The 20,907-nt window shown below is 36.4% G+C and overlaps 1 protein-coding gene across 2 annotated transcripts in view; it reads left to right on the top strand.

Moving 5' to 3' along the window:
* The window catches only part of LOC124631745 (17-beta-hydroxysteroid dehydrogenase 13-like), a 38,681-nt gene that overhangs the window by 9,820 nt on the left and 7,954 nt on the right, over nt 1-20,907 (top strand). The window contains exons 1-2 of one of the 2 annotated variants that reach the window (XM_047166442.1): nt 11,649-11,850; nt 20,365-20,524. In XM_047166442.1, coding sequence (XP_047022398.1) covers nt 11,789-11,850; nt 20,365-20,524 — 222 coding nt within the window. In that variant the 5' untranslated portion in view covers nt 11,649-11,788. Of the gene's footprint in view, nt 1-11,648; nt 11,851-20,364; nt 20,525-20,907 lie in introns of those variants that run through there. The other variant, XM_047166364.1, reaches the window with a different exon arrangement.

Consider the following 20,907-nt stretch of genomic DNA (forward strand, 5'->3'; position numbering starts at 1 on the left):
CTATGCAATGCGACTACGTAATAGAGTATTACCCCAGGCGGGTACCGGAGCTAACCGCGATGGAGAATCCCGCCCCATGGCTTCCAGCCTGGGCTGCCCTTCGTATTCTGGGGGGGGCACCGTATCGCAGCCAACTGCTCAGTCCCAAACTGCTGCAGATTCACATGACGATGAGTCATCATGTTCTTCACTTTTTTCATCAATCCCATCATCATCACAATCATTTTGCATCTCACCATCACCATCATTATCATCAGCTAGTATACAGTCGGTGGATGTTGTACAGGAGACAAATTTTGTCAATGAGCCTGTACCCAACACTAGCACTGCACCAATACGTAGAAAATGGACTAAAGAAATGAACGAATTCATCCTACGTACTTATCTTCATCTCACTAACATGGAAACCGATACCAAAACATATCTTCAGCCCTTACACACACAGTTTTCATCAAAATTCCCATACATGCAAGTAAGCCGACAGAGAGTGGGGGACCAACGCAGGGCCATAGTTAATAAGAAACTGTTACCACAAGATGCAATAAACCGTATTTATGAAGAAGTAAGAGGTCAATTACACATATTCCCCACTCAAACACAACAACACTCTACACAAAACATTACACTACACACCAACACTGGACAACGAATGAAATGGGGTAACGAGTTAAACGAATCAATCATGAGAATCTACTACACAGTAACAGAACTTGAAACAAACAAAACATCCTATAGAAAATATTTGCACGAAGAGTTCATAAACCAATATCCACAGTTATCTCATATTACAGAACAAAGATTATCCGATCAACAAAGAGCCATTGTCAACAACAAATATATAAACAATAGTCGATTAGCAGAAATTAAAAGACAGGTATCCGATCAGTTGAGGAGCAGCAGTAACCAAATTGATGACCAATCAAACACACAAACACAACACAACACAGAAAACTACAACGACAACTACCAAACACTTAACACTGAGCTTACAAACATACAAAACCCTAACTCACAAACTAACAACGAACCTCATATTACGTTTGACACAGGTCAGGACGATTTAATTAACAATATCGATATTGAAGCTTTTATCCCATCTCAAAATAATACTGACACTGCCCCAGAATTTAACTCCGTGATAGAAGACACATTCACACAAGCAAAACAATACTTCCTAGACACACATCCTACCAACAGACCATTCATACCGAAACAAAAGACATCCAAAAAATTCTCAGTTATAGTAGACTACATAGATACCAAAATTCTACCCAACAACGTAAACGCTGACACCAACTTTAACACTCTACAGTCCATAATATACTGCGCAGCATGGACGGCAGCAAAATGCAATGGAGCCAAAATTTCAGAACAGATACAAAACCAAAATCGAAGGAGCGTACAGAAAAAGCCAAAGTGGCAGATAAGACTAGAAAAGAAAATCGACAAACTAAGAGCAAACATCGGTAGGCCAACACAATACGCTAGAGGCAATAGAAGCCGCAAAGTAATAGCAGCAGTAGAAACAGTAAAATCAACATACCAATTACATGCACAACACGAAGATTCAAATACACAAATAGTACACTTTCTGGACACACTGAAACAAAAACTTAATGCTGCAGCTAGTAGACTCAGGCGATACATGACATGTACAGAACGTAAATCACAAAACACAAAATTTATCAATAATGAGAAAATCTTCTACAGGAACCTCACATCTAACAGCAACACTAATCAACACACTCTTGAAACACCTTCCCCTGAAGCCCTCAGAGAATTCTGGGCAAATATATGGGAAAACCCAGTAGAGCATAACAACAACGCTGAATGGTTAAACCAAGTTTCATCTGAAATCAGCGAAATGAACTATGAATTTATACCAATAGACACATTCATAGATGTCCTCAAACGTACACACAGCTGGAAAGCACCAGGCACAGACAATATACACAACTATTGGTATAAAAAATTCACTCGCATACACCCATTCATACACAATCATCTGAACACATTCATTAATTCACCTCACTTACTTCCAACATACATCACACATGGAGTCACGTATATGATACAAACGACACCGTCAATCCAGCCAAATACAGACCAATCACCTGTCTACAAACCCTATACAAAATACTCACCGCCTGTATAAGTGAAGTAATATACACCCACCTAACTACACACAACATACTGGCTGAACAACAGAAGGGATGTCGTAAGAACAGCCAAGGTTGCAAAGAGCAACTTATAATCGACGCGGTCACCACAAACAGCGCAGTTAAAGGCAAAAAGGAGATTCATGCGATGTTTATAGATTATCAAAAGGCCTTTGATTCCGTCCCTCACAGTTGGTTACTACATGTCTTAGACCTTTATAAAATCCACCCGACACTTAAACATTTCTTACAATCTGCCATGCAAAACTGGCAAACCACACTTAAAATCAATCAAGGGCCTTCATCTGTATCTACCGAACCAATATCTATAAAACGCGGAATTTTCCAGGGAGATGCTCTAAGCCCATTGTGGTTTTGTATGGCTCTAAACCCACTATCTCACTTACTCGATCAAACTAATACAGGATACACACTATCTAACAATGACACACAACACACACTGACACACCTCATGTATATGGACGATATTAAATTGTACGCAGCTGACACAAACGACCTATTTAAATTAGCCGACACTACTCAACAGTTTTCCAATGACATATGCATGCAATTTGGCGTAGACAAGTGCAAAATCTTGTCAATAGTCAAAGGTAAAGTACAAAATAACACTTACACACTTGACTCTGGTGAAACAGTACAACCAGTCGATCAAGACAGTACATACAAATACTTAGGGTTCAAACAGTCCAGACAAATACAGCAAAAGATCACAAAACAAGAACTACGTAGAAAATTTGCACAAAGAATCAACCTCATCTTAAAAACCAACCTTAACTCCAGAAACACAATTAAAGCTATAAACACATTCGCAATACCCATCCTCACATACTCTTTCGGAATCATACAGTGGTCTAATACCGACATTCAAAATCTACAACGCACTATTAACACTTCATTCACTAAACACAGAAAACACCACCCCAAATCATGCACACAACGCCTTACACTACCAAGACAAGAAGGAGGAAGAGGATTGATAGACATATACAACCTACACAACAAACAAATATCGACACTCAGAACATATTTCCAGAACAAATCTGAACACTCACCACTACACAGACACATCACAAACACCGACATACAACTAACACCACTCAACCTACATGACCGAAACACACAAACTAACGAAACAATAACAAACACACAACAAAAAATAGCAGCATGGTCCACCAAAGCCTTACACGGAAGACACCGAGCCTTCCTGTGCCAGCCACACGTCGATAAACTTAAGTCGAACGAATGGCTCAGGAGAGGCGAGTTGTTTCCAGAGACCGAAGGGTTCATGCTCGCTATACAAGACCAGATTATAGCTACTAGGAACTATAGAAAGTATATTATAAAAGACCAAACTCAACCGACTGATCTATGTAGACACTGCAACACTGCGTCTGAAACGATACAACATATTACGGGAGCGTGTAAATCCCTTACACAGACCGACTACAAACACCGGCATGACCAGGTTGCAGCAATCATACACCAACACCTAGCTTACAGATACAAACTCATAGATAAGATAGTACCATATTATAAATACAAACCTGAGACAATTTTAGAAGGCAGGAATCATAAAATCTACTGGGACCGCACAATAATAACAGATAAAACTATTCATTACAATAGACCGGATATAACAGTACACGATAAAACTTCTAAAACAGTGTACTTAATAGACATTGCAATACCTAATTCACACAACATTCAAACCACCATTTCGGAGAAACTGAGTAAATATCAGGATCTCGCGATAGAAATAAAAACCCAGTGGAAAGCGCAAACCGTTCACATCGTCCCCATAGTCCTGTCATCTACCGGTATCATACCCAAATCTCTTTTACAAAGCCTCAACACACTACACATGCCTGCCCATACACTACACATGCTTCAAAAAGCCACCATACTTAACACCTGCCGCATTACACGTAAATTTCTTACATCATCCACACTATCATCTACATTTTCTATATAAGCATCCCTTACACGCTTGGCTCCGGCCCGCATGTAAGGTTTTATACTCTCTTTAAAGAGAAGAAAAAGAAATAACATAAAAAAAAAAAAAAAATCATCTTAGTGCACAAATCCAACTCATACTTAGCTAGTTTTTATATCTTCATACCTACTTAATTTAGCCACAATTTAACGTCATAAAATATGCTAACAAGACAATGCGAAAAGTTTTTTTATTTTTATAGTAGATTTCACACGTGTTAATATATGAATATATTTTATAATATCTCTTTTAATTACAAGGTGCTGAAGTTCGCAAGAGCTTGTCAAGTATATGAAGCTCATTAAATAGTATGGGTATCACACAATACGATCATTTGCATTTTTATGAGATGCCACTGCCCACTCGTATCTATTAATTTAAATGTTCTGTTGATTCGTACACTAAAAGACTCAGTAGGATTATTAGCTGGTATGTACGAGTATATAGGTATATGTCTATGCCCTCTCGCTGTGGGAGCACCGAGAAGGAGTGTCAGACTCCACCATGTTCTTTCTTAAGCCCTTTATGTACCAGAGGGCCGCGGTAAGTCATTCGTACAATCCCTCAGCCCCGGCAGGCTTTGGCCCATGTAACAATCAAATAAGATTTTTGTCTCATCTCTATCCTCACCACACTAACATCTGGTAACTATATCGACATACTACAGGAGGTTTCTTACGACAGCTTGTTAGCTTAAACTGCTCATCATTAAGTTACAGCAGAAAACATCATGACATGGCTTTTTACGTAATAGCTGCAATTACTGAGACTAACTAAGGTTGACAGTGTTCTTATCAAGTAATGTTCCTTCCTAGTTATTTTTTATTAAGTTGGGGTAAACACAGACCTACATAATTATATTTAGGTAAACCTATTATTTTCGCGAATTATGAAATCACAGATTCTAATATCTGAATCATATACCTACCTATCCCTTTTTACAAATAAGTGAAGAATAGAAAAAATATTTTATTCCAAATGTCATATCACTGTTCTCAATCGCGAGCACTTTAACATTTTACTCACGCAAACTCTTCTTAAAACCAAGAAAATGATCTCATTATACCAGCATGTCGATTCTATAAAATATCACAACTCACTTCGACATCACTCTCACTTCGACTTCGATCTAAAGGTAGAATTCCGTGGACGCGACAATAGTCAACCTTTGAAAATGTATGGCACCGTTGTCGAGGCCCGTGACAGTCGCGCGCGGCCGACGAATTTCGTAAGCTGCTCGCGGCATTGTCAAAAATTTAATTCTGGTTTTACTAAAATTCTATAGATGTTATTAAGCGCTAGACCATGTTGCGACTGTCGCAGCCCTCGGCAGCGGTGCCATACATTTTCATAGGTTGACTTTTGTCGCGCGCGGCTGCGACAATCGCGACCCACGGAATTCTACCTTAAAGTTTCGTGATTGACATTGTCAAACTACACTAGCGCTTCACTATCGAGCGTGTTGACAAGTTGAACTAAATCAAAGTCGAGATTTTGACAGATTTGTCAAAATCTGTCTATCTATAGGGGAGGTAGGGGAGAGATGGGCAGTTGGGAGACATGATCAAATCAGAATAAAAGGGGGGTCCTTTTATTCTGATTTCTGATCATAGTTTTGTTTTTTTTTAATTGGGTAGTTTACGTTACCGACTGGTAACGGTGTTCATCCATAGACTATCTGTCATTTCTGTGAGTTGTCAAGAACAAACACTCGTAAAAGTACTTAAATATTTTGTTGCGGTTTCGGATCGTTATAAAGAGAAAACTAATGAAAGGTATGTGTATTTTCTATTATTAATTATTGATTGTCAAAATCTCCAGTTACAATTATAGTAAGTCGATGCAATCCACACCTATTATACCTTTAGAAGAGAGTACTACAGCAATAGTTAATGGGCCCCACGTTTTTATTTTAGTCTAATATGACCGGGACCACCTACGTAGGTTGACAGGTAAGTAACTATTTTTTATTTTCTAGTTTTCAGTGCACATAAGATAAAACCGTTTAACTTAAAAGTTTTTTTACCGATTTTTTTTTCATAAATAATTCCTCCCACTGGCTTCGACTTCGCTCTCTGGCATTTTGCGTTCTCACGAAACCCTTCGCCAGGCCAGGGTTTTGCTCCATAAACTCAACCAGAGTTTCAACCTGAGCCGACGAAGGGTGAGACGACCTGTCATTTGGACTGAAATTATTGTTGGATTAATAAAATAAACACTTTTTTAATTAATATTATTTTTAACTTTATAACAAGAAATATAAAATTACTTCATGATTTTATCACAATTACGGCGAAAACCGGCGAAAACAAACAAGCTTAAACACAATATGAAGACAGAAGATACCCGATATATTACTTTCCTCTATGACAGAAGAGAAGAAAATATTGTCCACAGATTAATAATGGTATTGGCGCTGTCAGTATTTTTTTTCGTAGGGTAAGCATAGATTATATTCACAGCACGAATTTAGAGATTTCTGTTTATTTTATACTTAAAAGCTGCCTCAAATTCCTTACAATAACAAATTATAACTAAAACATCATATTTAGCTAAAATTCTGTGTCAAAACTGATAAAATTAAAAACTGATTAATCTCGGTTGACATTTTGTCGAGTGGGGAAGTCACTAGCACAGCATTGGTCGATGTCGAGCTCACTTCACTTCGCAAGTGATTAGGTGATGTTTACAGAATGCAAAATCAAGGTCGTTCTGAATCGAATGCGAAGTGAGAGTGAATAGCGAAGTGAAATGCGAGTTGTTGTTCGAATTTTATAGAATCGACGTGCAGGCAGGCCTTGGCCCTGTTGCGCCCCGCTGGGGTTGCTGACAGTATTCTACTTGTGTAGCCCTTTCATTTGATACCCATATTGAGGGGGCTGTGCCATTTTGTGCCGGCGGCCATATTGGATTTAATTAAAGGTGTATACAAAATTTCAGACCAATCGGTTGACAGGAAGAGGGTGAAATTTGAATTACTAAATTTGATCCAAGAATAAATAATAAAACAAACGGGGTGAGCTAAATAAAACCGTTTAAATATCTCGTAATGTTGAAACTGATTGTAATTTTTAGGAAAGCTCTTTCATTATATCTAGCCGAATATAAGAAATGGCAATAAAAGTTGATAATGATCTGTAAAATCTGATTTTTTATGCAATAAATTGTGAAAAAGTGCCCATCCCTCCCCTACCTCCCCTAAAGTATGAAATGACATTACGAATCGAAGTGAAATGCGAGTTGTTGATCGAGTTTTATAGAATCCCAGTACAGGTCACCTTTACCCACAAGTTACGCAACTGACTTCACCAGCTGATTAAGGAACCTTCAGATCTAGCGGCTAGTTAGGGCAATTTGTTTGAGCACGCATGCGCCGTTACAAAACCTGCGCGGGCGACGATCACGCGCCGACCATTGACCTTATACGTGCTGATGCGCGACATTGACTTTCGGGCTTATGGGGTATTTTCAAGGTTACGCGGTCAACTTTGATGTGTTAGATAAGGGGGTATTATGGTGGAGTATCTAAGAAATGTTGTTATGAATGGGATTCTTCTTATCGACAAACGCATCACTGGGGCATGATTCTCCTAATTTTACTTAAGTGACATACGATTCACGTTCGACTCGATTCGACTGAGATCCAATCCCGACTCGATTACGATTGAAGCGTATGTGGCATTCCGCTATTTTTTCTTTGAAATAAAAGTTTTTATCCTTTTCTGTCATTTAAGAATGAATCATTTTGTCTGCAAATGATTGTACAACAAACTACCGTATAGACCAAAATCACCAAAATAGCAGACCAATCGCACACCAATCAAATGTCAATCGAATACGATTGGTCTTTTATTGTAGCAGAATGCCCGATATGGTTAAAACTGCTATTCCGATTCGATTTCTATTCGATTTTGACATTATTAACTTAGGAGAATCGGGCCCCTGGTCAATTTGACCAGGGGCCCGATACATTCCAAGCCATTTAAAAATCCGCAAACACACTTAATACTATACTATTCCCTAGTTAGATCTATATTAGAGTACTGCTCCTCTGTGTGGTCTCCGATATACAATAACCACATAGATCGCATAGAATCTATACAGAGTAGATTTGTCAGAAACTTAAGCGCAAAATGTGGTCTAAGACGTAAACTCCCCAATTACAAACAGCGCCTCACACACTTTCACATAAAGAGTCTTGAGAGAAGGAGATGGATTAGTGATTTAAGTGTATTGCATAAAATTGCCAATGGTTCTTTTGATATTAACTTACTTGACCAGTTAAGATTTAAGATACCCGCTCGATCTGTACGCATTCCACAATTATTCAGTATTCCCTCTAGTAACAATAATGTTTCACAGAATAACCCGTTATCCAGAATATGCCCTTTTTGATTTTTTTTTTTTTTTAACGACGTCAAAAATCATCAAATGACCCCTTCCACTGTGGGTTAGCAGCGGAGAGGGAGTGTCAGACTCTTACTGACTAAAAACCGTCGTGTTCCGTCATAGGCCTTTTATGTACCAGGGCCGCGGTATCTCTTTCGAACAACCCGCAGCCCCGGCAGGCCTTGGCACTGCTGGGCCCCGCTGGGGTTGCTGACATCTCTTTGAAGAGCGCGTGGAACAACGCGCGCCGTCGACACGGGTCTGTCGTCTAAGTAGACAGAGGGACGATGAGCCACCCGAACTCACCGCCCACAGACCCACGCCTACGGTGGCCGGGAGTCATCTCGCGACACCCGGCGCCCATGGTGTCTACCTGGTCCAGCGCGGCGGCCGGGATGAGAGGTGCGAACTCTCTGGCGTTCCGCCTCCTCCTTCTCGAGCATGACCGCTTCGCAGAAGGAGGCGACGGCATCCCATTCCCTTTCGCCCCGGACCATGGCCTGAACCAGGGCCGGATGCGAGAGGTCGCCGCCGCCCAAAGCTTCGACGAGGACCCGGCGGTGCCCCTCCCATGCGGATACAATATGCCCTAAGGTAGACTTGTTCTTGAACAGTTTCAACGAATTTAGAAATTGCTTAAATAAATTGTTTTAGTCATGTATTAGCTTCTTAATATTAAGTACTTCAACTTTACTGTCTCTAACGAAGCATATTAATCCTTGAATGTTATGTACAGGAATAATTGAACTTCAGATTTATGTACTGTATGCTAACTATTGTTTTTTCTTGATTGTCTTAACCTGTAGTCTGTCACTGTACTTATTAAATAAATAAATAAATAAATGAAGTTGGCCACATCATGAAATGCGACTTACCTATTCATGTAATTATCGAGCATTTCATGTTGCCATTTACGATGTATCTAAGATAGATCTACAGATGTCAGATATCCAAATAACTGGTAACAGCATTATGACATCAATTTACCTGGTGCAGTTAGGAAAAAAATCTAAATACAATTGTAATTATGGTAAATAAAAAATATGTTGCATTCGATTGCTTCAGAGAAATGCGTACGATGACAGATAAAAATGATAAAGATTTTAATGGGTGAATGTGTAACCCACAGGAAAAATGTGGGCGGTATATGATAATATTTAAACTTACATATGATAGCGATATACTCACTTAAAAAATACAAACATCCGAATTGAGAAACTCTTCCTTTTAGGGAAGTCGGTCAAAGAGATACTATAACTTCTTTTTTCTTTTGTGCCAATTGTAGTGGATTTCTTCTTAAAATTGGTCAATGAGAATACTTTAGACGAAACTTGTGTCTAACAAAAATGGCTGCTGATGATCATGAAGCATGTCAGACTTGCCTCAAATCAACCCGATAATCCCTGACTTGGAATTCTAAGAAAAACACATGGAAATCATTTTAATTTACGATCATAGTTACATTTTAAGCTAGACAAGCTATTACGGCACTAAGTGGGTACTTAAAAATGATAATTAGAAATCAATGATTGTAATCATGAAACATTTATTATGTAAATACATTAGGTATTACATAGTAGGTAGTTCTATTGTTGTATTTTGTTGCAGTACATAGATTGACGTATTATATAGATTCACATTATTGTCTCATTATTTTGGAAATTCATTTCCATATGTATTTGCAATGGAATGACGAATGTTAGTTTGTTAGTCACACACAAGGCACTTCTGTACTTCAACACCTCAGGAACTACTTATGTGTACCCACTCTTACAAATAGTAGCAAGTTTAAATATTTGTGTTGCCCAAATGTCAAACCGCTCTCTGAGCAAGCGTCGTGCGTGATCAACGCTCATTCCATCTCGGCATGAGGAGAGTCTCTAGCCCTGGATTGGGGTAATGAAAAGGCTAATAATGAAATAATTTTTTAATAAAAAAAAGTTGAATTAGAGAGCACACAAAACTGGCAAGTATCGAAATTTATATTAATTTCATAAAAAAATGTAATTTTCAAGTACTTTTTACTGACACAGGAGGATTTTGAATCTACGTACTTAGCCTCTAATAAGAGGCTCTAATAAGAGGCTAAGTAAAAATTGGTAAAATGGTCATAAATAGTACATTGGTACACATTCGACTCCGCTCGTAAATTCCGAGCAGTAATAAATTGTATTGTATCGGCGTGTAGCAACACGTGACATGGTTATTTCATTGAAACTAATCCTATTTGATTGGCAATATATTCGCTGCATTATTTTTGGTTGATTATTGTATGTAACTAAAGATTATTTTTCAATACCTAGATATTCCTGTCTTAATTTTTACGTTACCTATTAAGTACCTAATTGTTAATTCTAATGAGATATCATTCATTTTTTATTATTAGCGGTAGCTCTACAGGTACCTACTTACCAAAAGGTACATAACGACTTTTTTTTTTAACGGTTTTGTTTGACATGTTAGTGTTGGCCATCGCTGAAAACCAGCGCCGCGACTCTGTCTCGCATAGGGTCGCTGCATATGCTGAGCGAGGGCCATTTCGCGTGATCGTGACGCATATTTTCCTTTTTCCATTCTCTTCTTTTTTTCGTTTTCATTCCTGTTTTGTTTTATTTTTGTGAGCTTTTATATGTATTCGTTTTTGTGTGTGCGTCACGAACGCGAATAAACGTTTTGATTTGATTTGATTTGATTTGATTTGATAAACGATGTTTTAGAAGGCCAGAAAATAACGTCTGTTTAAATTAGGTTGAAAAAAATATACAGCCGCAGATAAAATAAAAATCATCATACACGGAAGACATGTTTTTTTTTGCAATTTAGACATAGACAATACTTATCATAATATTTACGAATCAAGGCCGGATCAAAAAGGCAATTTTCTTCACTATTCTTCAACAACCGAATTCGCCTTTAGCGAGCACACTGCACTAACATACAATGTACACACGCACGAACCACACTAAACGCAGGATGCATCGCAGGATGCACTATTGTGTATTATGCTGATTTTCGAAACGTTTCCTCTAATTATTATGCAACTGCATCGCGCTGCAACTGCAGCAGGCATACTAGTGAAAGTCGTGTAGTGTGCACCGCGTATTTAGCTAACATTTAATGTTTTATTAAATAGAATCAGTGTTCTATGGTACACGTCCCTCAATCTCACTTATGTTTTAAGTGATTTTTATGATCGGACTGACTGGGTTGTAACTGTCTGTGTACGATGTGGTTCGACGTTTCGTTCGTTGGAAAGAACGGCGGAAAGCAGAACCTCTTATTTTTCGAGTAAGTAAGACCTTTGTGGTATGGCTTGTGTAGAAATGTTGGGCGAGATTGCATGTTTTTATAACTTAATTATTACGACTTTTATGGTGGTATAAGGCCTAGATAGGTAAAGAAGGGATTTATGAGAGGAGTGGTTTATAAAGTTTGTTTTTAAAAATAGAATTACCCATCTACAGTTTACATTCAGCATGAAATAGCTTAACAACTTTAAAAAGAAAATGTCGAGTAAGATTATTTTTTTTCTTATCGCTTAATAAAAAATACCAAACGACTTAGTGGGTGTTTCGGCATTATTAATAAGTTGTATGAGGTGGTTTAGTTTCCTGCAATTTTTTTTTTAAGTCTCAAAAATCTTACCTAATTGAAGCAGTCTAAATTCGCATAATCGTGGCATAAATTAGCAGTTTTTATTAGGATAATGTAATTTTATTTCCACAAATAGAACACTAGTGCGCTTAATATGCTAGGTAAAACTCAAAATATGCGCACAAAAGTGAATTACCAGGATATTACATATTATACATATTTTATTTTGGAACAAACTGGACTTAAAACACTAATTAAATAATAAGTTTATGGCGTTTTTTTTATTTACGTGTTTTAATTCTCTAATTGAATATATATATATTTTAATAAGTAGTAAATATGCTAGGCAAATTGCGAAAACCAAAACGAACCAGTTGTCAGCTCAAAGGACTGTTAACTATTCAGGCTCTGCAGTACTAAAACATAAAACCATTTTAATAAAGTATTCATAACTTGTGTGTAAAATCCATTGTTTCTTTGTAATTACTTACTGAAGCGACCTTGACAACCAAACAACCACCTTTTCTCTTTAAACTCGCAATTACATAATTAATTAATCACTGAAGGCGTTAATTACTCGTCCAAGGCCTGGTTTGGTTTCTTATCAATTAACAGAATTAATGATATCCTTTAGTAATGTTTATTGGTGCGATTGTTGGACAATAAGACTGGTTGCATCCTTGGCCTGACAGTAAATAGCTTCTGTAACTAATGAGCCAGTTAGTACGTGTATTTATGAACAGTATTTATGAATAAGTGTGTATTGAAATCTTATACGTATTAAGATTAAGATATACTATATGTTTATGCAAAACTACTTTATTGTCTTTTAATACTTTGTAGGACTTTATTGATTAATTACTCTTTTGTACGCCTTGTGATAGAAAGACATAAAAAATGTATATTAAATCTCTTTGTTACGATATTGTCTTATTTTAAACAGGTAGGTACTTCTTATATGCAGTGTTTTTAAAAAAAACCCGCTTTTGAATGTTGTATAGACAATTTGCATTTTTAATTCAGTCTTAAACCAATTTCATGCATAGATATATCTACCTACATAGATCGCACTTCCTAGGTACCACTTACTTGCGTAGTTACCGTGTATGCATAGGTATGATGGGTCCTGAATGTTCTTCTTAGAGAAGGTAGTCCTTGAATGCTTCAAAGGTCATCCAGTATACATCAGGTTTCTTAGTCCTTGGAACAATTCCCTTCGGTCTTTGTTGTGAATCTGGTTCCTTTACGCTCTCGATTTCGCGTTCTTATATATGTTACCGTAAGATTACAAACATCGTTAGATTACAATCTATCTCGAGAGATTGTAAACTGTCGAATTATTGTGAACCGTAACATCTGATTGCAATTTAACGCATTATTTTTCGCTATATTATAATCTATCGATGAGAAATTGTCAAATTGTCAACTGTCCGAAAGCTCTCTCTGATTGGTCAGTCTTTTTGTAAGATCGACCAATCACGACCAGCCGTTCTGTTCCCATGGAGTTCCCGTAGAGTTAGGAATGAAATAGAGGTGTCAGTTAAATAAAATAAATGCTCTTCAAAAATTCTTCAAGTATTAAATTTATATAAAAATAACTCTTATAAAAATACAGTTAGGTATTTTGTCTTCAAATACAAACTAATATTTAAAAATAAAATAAAAGGGGTGCTAATTAAACAGGCTTCTTTTTAATATCATTATTCGCCCCCAAAAATGTATGTTGCCTTCTAAATTACTAAGTCAGCCACAATTAATAAAGCGTCGAGCATCTAAATAATACTATCTTAGCCACGAGTTATCTTCCACTCTAAATACAACTCAGCATGATGGTTATTTTTTTGCATCTAAATTTGTAGCATGCATTCTAACAGTAAACTTCTTAAATACTATTAAATGACATCATAAAAATATTTATTTACCTTCTAATTTTTTAACTCGTACCTACTGAGTTTTTTGTTTAAAATATAACACATCCCATATTAATTGACCCAGCATGGAAGTAAGCATGCAACATGCAGCAAGCATAACTTCTGTCACGGCTCCGGCGCTGCGGGGCTCCGGCGGTCCCATGCGAGCTTATCGTCGCAGATGGTTTTCACGCTCACCATCGCAGCTTCGGCTTGCTGGCCGGCGGAGCCGGCCAGCCTCAGCCGCGGCGGCGAGCGCTGAAACTACCTGCGCCTCAGCTCGCAGGCCGCCTCGCCCCTCCGCGTCTACGCGGTTTTGAATTGCACTCTAGGGGTAGGGCAGACAAGACTACGTGGAGTCGGTTTTGCAGCGATTCGTTTTCGTCACTAACTTCAATTTTTAATACAATTTTTAATTGTGTGTAATTTGAGTCTTAAAAATTAAGTACAATTTTTGATTTTATAAAAAATTAAACCGTCACTTATTTTTGCACGTCAAAGAGCTGTGACACCGGGAGTTGCAAAGAACATTGTCTTTTTTGACGTTCTACCAATCAGCGCGCAAGATGCATTCCGTTCTACGCCAGTTGACAATTTGACCGCTCTACATCGCTCTCGATCTTACAAAAAGACTGACCAATCAGGGAGAGCTTTCGGACAGTTGACAATTTGACAATTTCTCATCGATAGATTATAATATAGCGAAAAATAATGCGTTAAATTGCAATCAGGTGTTACGGTTTACAATAATTCGACAGTTTACAATCTCTCGAGATAGATTGTAATCTAACGATGTTTGTAATCTTACGGTGACATATATATATCAGCTTACAAATAACTTCATGTAATAAATAAAAAATAATAATAAATCAAATCAAAAAGAGATTACGTTTTTGTTTTACAAATAATAACATTGGCATTAACGAAACTCCCAGACGCATTCAAATTTTATTTTGTCGTAATTAAATAATTACTATTCTGGAAAGTTTTTGGCCAAAAGAATGCGGTTTGCAATTTCAATTTGTAACTATTGGACCATCATGTATCTTACGAAAATTATAGTATCTGATTGTGCAAAAAGTTATCTCATCTTTACCAGTTACAACTTATGAATGCTAAAGTAACTATACTTACTGTCTTACGATGTAAAACGATCGACGTGGAAACGATTAATGAACGCACAACTCGATAAAATGAGATCTATCCGGGAATTTATTCCGTTAACTTTTCATCCCGTGTTAGTTTTTATAGGAAGGTGCAATCGCGGGAAACTGCTATTAATCCATCCCTTTTGTATGAAGTTTCTGCATTTTACAAAGCAGAAAACATTATCAACAATTCGTACTCGCTGTTCCCGGCAGTTTCTTCCGCGTCCCAAATTAACTACGGGCATTAATTTAGTACCAGGATATAAAGTAGTCTGATAGGCATAATTATCGGTTTATTTATTAGATTTGCGTGAATATCTAAAAATACATTCAAACTTACACGTTTATATACAAATAGTGTGATTACTTACAATATAGGACTTGTGTTTACAATGTAGGGCACCTGGGTGTACCTACATTTAGTTATAGGCGTATGAATTGGACGAGTTAAAACTTGGGATGAGATAGCAGTAAGCCTTTACTGCTAGTGTGATGTGATAGCATGATTTAGCCAACTTCTAACCAAATCTGTGCTAGCATAGCAAAGCAAACAAAATCAGTGGAAGATCTCGCAACGCATGTCAAGAGGCGCAACGCGTGATGCAAACGTTGCCTAAACGTGATGCAAACTGCGCTATGCTTGTACTATTACTAGATATATAATACTAGACAGTATTGTTTTTAATTGGTCAATCGTCAATACTATAGCAATATTCCAGCAATATTCTCATCATTAGGAGAGGCTTGCCGATAAGACAACAAGGTAGCTAGGGCAGGTCACCAAGCGTCATAATTCTTAGTGTCGATTCCAGGGTACAGGGTAAAGTAGTGTAGATACAGACTTATTTAGGAGTTTCAGAAGAGCAAATCCTTAAGCAAAGCTCTTTATAAATAAAAAGGAATTAGTAGATTGTAAGTACAGATAAGACGGTGATAACGGTGTGATGAAAATAACTTTTTCACTAAACTAAAATTGAACATTGTAAGAGCGGGTATCGACGAGCAAAATGCTCTGCTACCATGAGGAAGTCTGAAAGTGATTTAAAAATCTAGCTTACCGTGGCTTATTTGTGAAACTAAGCCCATAGTACCGTACTTGTTTACAAAACATTATATGCAGCTGTGTATACCATGAAAAACTCGACCAACAATTTACCCACTAGAGCCATAATAATCACTTTATTACCAGGTATATCGCTTACTTACTTACTACACACGCATGTCATGAACAAAACGTATACACACGTTGTGCAAGAAACCTCGAACTTGAACACGGCATTATTACCGGTCCGATTGCAACACGGCTTGCTTTAACTGTTCGCGCATGTTGTGAAAAATATTTCCGAAATATGCCTTTATTTTTGGTGTAGAATGTGTTTGTTAAGCATTTTTTTGGTTTGTAAAATGCAAACTACAATGTTGTGTTTTGTCTCCTAAATAGGTAGATAGATTAAAGTTTTTCCCAACCACCAATTTGAGCTATGCTAATGTATGATGATCTTTCTATTAAATCATCACCATGTCCCGAACGTTTTCCTAACTAGGTTGGGGTCGGTTTCCAGTCTAACCAGTCTCATCTTTCTATGCAATAAATTTCTAAAAAATATACACACATACTTATACAATATACCTATTTATATTGCTGTAGGTAACAGTTTCTACTATAATTTTTATACCAGCAACTTTTTCAGTCTATCAATGTTTCAAACTTCAAAACCTTTTCTCAATTCTGACACCGGATAAGTGGCTGGCAAAAATTTTGTCAACAGCTGTAGGTAGGTACTTACAAAACATACGGTACAATCACGTACATAGAGGTACATCATGATTAATAGTTGGCACTTCTGCTGTATATTAATTGAGGTACTAAGCCCAAATGACATTTTGGCATTCACAACACGTTCAGTATCAAGTGTTTCCTTAATCATTTTTTTTTTGAAATATTTTAGTGTAGGTTGTTTATTTAACTTGTTAAAAAAATAATACTACTTATGAGCCATTTACTTGTCTTATGGTCTGAATGTATAATTGTGACTTTACCTCACTAGTTTAACTCGCTTTGCGAGTATATAAAACAAAATATGGTACCCGACACGGTAGGTTGTACGTAGTGTGTGCTTGAAGGCTAGGACATTTTATTTAGTTCAAATGCCCACCTGCTTAGCCTTTTCCCAACTACATTGGGGTCAACACGATATTCTCTATCTGGGTTTATCTGTAAGCCTGATTGATAGATTTTATGGCTTCTGAATACCCGTAACGACTATTCCGATGACACATTTTTTTCTACTTAATATTCAAGCAGCTATTGTAAGTGCAGTATTTTACGTACACGATGTATGGAAACCTTTATCATAACAAAGAAATATTTTTATATTTGCATAATCAGTTGGGGCAATGATATCTTACCCAACTGGGCTGCGAAATGGGTGGTAATTTCTTAACTGCTAATCTTAAGGTCACTCGGTTGCGTTTCTATGTTTTTCGCTATAAATGTTGTTTATTTTTTTAATTTTGTTATCTTTTTTTGGCGGATACTAAGGATGGGACATTTAAGTATATTCACATCAACTCAGTTAAGTACGTAACATCTTAAAAATCCTATTTACCTGCAAGTTATTTCAGTTTTTTTTTATTAATACGTGTGTATGTACTAATACTAGATTATAAGCTGTTTATGTCTTTACTAACAATAATGGATTGTTTTATCTGAATAAAAATTGATCATTATTATTATAATACAACAAAATATTGCATGAGATTTTATGCCCTGAAGAAGCATGACCAAAAGCCAAAAAGGACAAGAATAACTTTGCCTAATGTTTTCGGTACGAGAAGTAAATATTACCTTAAATGAGTTGCAATATTTTCAAAATGTTTGCTCGCATAATACAGTACATATTTTAGCGTATCTGTACCAAATATAAATGTTGTTTATTATTTAAATTGTTCATACATACGAGTTCATGGTCATATGGTTCATTGTTAGTCTTTGAACATAATTTCCATATCATTGTGCAGATTACAGATAATCATGTATTTCCTTTTGTGTTCTACCATGCTATGGAAAATAGGCATACAATTATATAAAATGCGTAGGTATAGGCATTTATTTGCGTACAGCAAAACATTTATTCTTTATTTACCAGGTCCATTATTCAGTAATTTACCCTATTTTTTATTACTGTAATAATTTTAAATTACGAAAAAGGGAAAAGATGAATATTATTATATTTAAATTACATGAATACATTAAATAATTTTGCTTTTGTATACAGGCAGTTAAAAGTATGGCTGAAATAAATTACGGAAACAATAAATTAATTATTATTTCAATTAAAGTATACAGCGACTTTGGTTCTCTGACGCATGTTGTCAAAGTTCTGGAAAAAAATGACAATTGCCGTGTTCAAAATATTTCACTTGAATGGCCTCTACTAGCCTAGCCTTATCCCGACTACATTCATATCACTTTAAATTACACATCACAATAAATTCAATAAAATTAAAATATGATTTATTGCTTCACATACTTGTTTGGGAAAAATTACAAATAAATAATTATGTAATAATTGAATGTGGATAAAAAAGTAATTATCGTATAGCGTTTTTTATTTTATGTGACCAAGTACCTCCCTGAGATTTGCGCACACAAAACAAAAGCTCGTTACGTTTACAATCTCAGTATAAATAATTAAATTCTATTAAAATAAAAAGTAAAAATGTTCCTGTAGTAAATAGGAAACAATAGAACATAAAATTAACATTTATGGATTTGCAAAGCAAGAAAAATAATTACAATTAACAACGAGGTCAAATCAAAAGCGGAACAACCATTTTTAACAAGAAATAAAGTGCAAATATGCTTTTGACTACACACACAAAATGGCAAAGCCGTTATTCCTTTTTTTGAACTCAAATCTGCGTTCCCCTTAAAAAAAAAAACAGCAATCCTTTTTTTATTCCACATAAACTTAAATTACGGAACTTATAACCGAAACAAAAAATCTTTTTGAAAAAAGAAGTCTCCATCTATTTTTATTTTATTATAGTGGCCGTTTATTTTTTTTAACATCAATGTATGTACATGTTTATATTTAGAACAAGTTTAATACTTGGACCTGCTTTATAAAAAATACCCTGACCTTTTTCCTTTCGCTCCTCAAAACCTGATTCCATTCCTTACAATTGTAGTAAGGAAACTTCCATTTTACGTCAGTAAACCCGTTTCTTTGTAAATACTCTGCACTATAGAATGTTGCATCGACTCACGACGTCATAAAAGTTGTTATCATCATTTAATATTTTTATTACTTTCAGGAATTCATTAAGCGTGAAGTACGTAAATTGACTCCTATAGGTTTTTCCAAGTCTATCTTATTCAACCATGATAGTCACTATTTCAAATTCCTTTTAGTTAAAAGACAGTTAATGCATATTGAGAAGAGAGAGAGAGAGCATATGCATGTGCTCGGAAGCTAATTAAAATATGTTAATTGACTTTTCCGCCTTCGTTATTTCCGCTGTCTCAAAGTCAATGAAATTGTGAAAGGTCAAGTTTACCTCTGTCTGTTTTTAAACTTTCACTAATTGTATGTAAGAAAGTAATGCACGAACAATTTTTCGCAACCTATATTTAACAACTTCCTTAACTTGACACACTTTTGACTTTTAAATTAGGTAATTAATCATGCGTCTCCGTGACATTCTTGCAGTACACCACAAAAACAATTAATAAAACAATTGTATTTAGTTATTTTCTACTCCTCATGCCACACTGACTTATCTTCCGCAGTTTAATTTCTATAAAAGTGCCTCTATAGAAGATCCTCATTTTTCACGTGGTCGTTGATCATGTCTGCTCCACCCACTGAATTAAAAGACCAATTTTCTAACTAAACTGTGAACTTTGTTGTTTTTGCTTCATCTTTGTTTGTTTAATGTTGTTCACTTCTAACTTACTCTTCCCTATCGGATCTCTCTATCGCTCTAAGGTTTGCTGTCAGAGAACCCGACATTGGGTTAAGCTCACCTTTGTATGTATTATGTGCTTGTAATGTAATGTACTTGTAACTTCTTTGTATTGTGTGTTTTAAAATATTTTTGTGTACAAAAAATGATAATTAATTAACTTTGTCATTGTCTCCCAGGACCGACGAGCAAGGCATAGCGATGAAGGTGTACAACGGCATCGCGTTGGCTCTGGAGATCCTGGTGCTGTACATCAAGATGACGGCCACCTGGCTGCACTGCCTCTACCAGTTCTTCGTGCCGCCCGAGCCTAAGAGCGTCAGCGGGGAGATTATACTCGTGAGATATTTTTGTATCTTCTAATTCTAAGTTATGATACAGCAGTTGGGCAGTTGTTTGTTTATTATTTTTACCCGACTGCTATGAAGTGTTATGTATTCGCGAGTTATCTTTACTGAGGTTATAGTATCACGGCTTCTATTTTATGATTAGATTTGAATTGAAGATTAGATATGAAGAGAATTAAGAAGCAGTAGTTCCCGTTAAACAGTTTTTGAGATGTTCTCTCAGAATGTGAGTAATTCGGAAGAAAACTTAGGTGTACGACCAGAAGAAACATTCGTATGGGTCACAATACCGAACACCGATGGAATCTCCAGAACTCATAAAGATCTTTAAGTACAGGTAGATCTTAATAATGACGATAGCTACCCCCTCCTTCT

The sequence above is a fragment of the Helicoverpa zea genome, chromosome 1, assembly GCF_022581195.2.
Source record: "Helicoverpa zea isolate HzStark_Cry1AcR chromosome 1, ilHelZeax1.1, whole genome shotgun sequence".
NCBI lineage: Eukaryota > Metazoa > Arthropoda > Insecta > Lepidoptera > Noctuidae > Helicoverpa > Helicoverpa zea.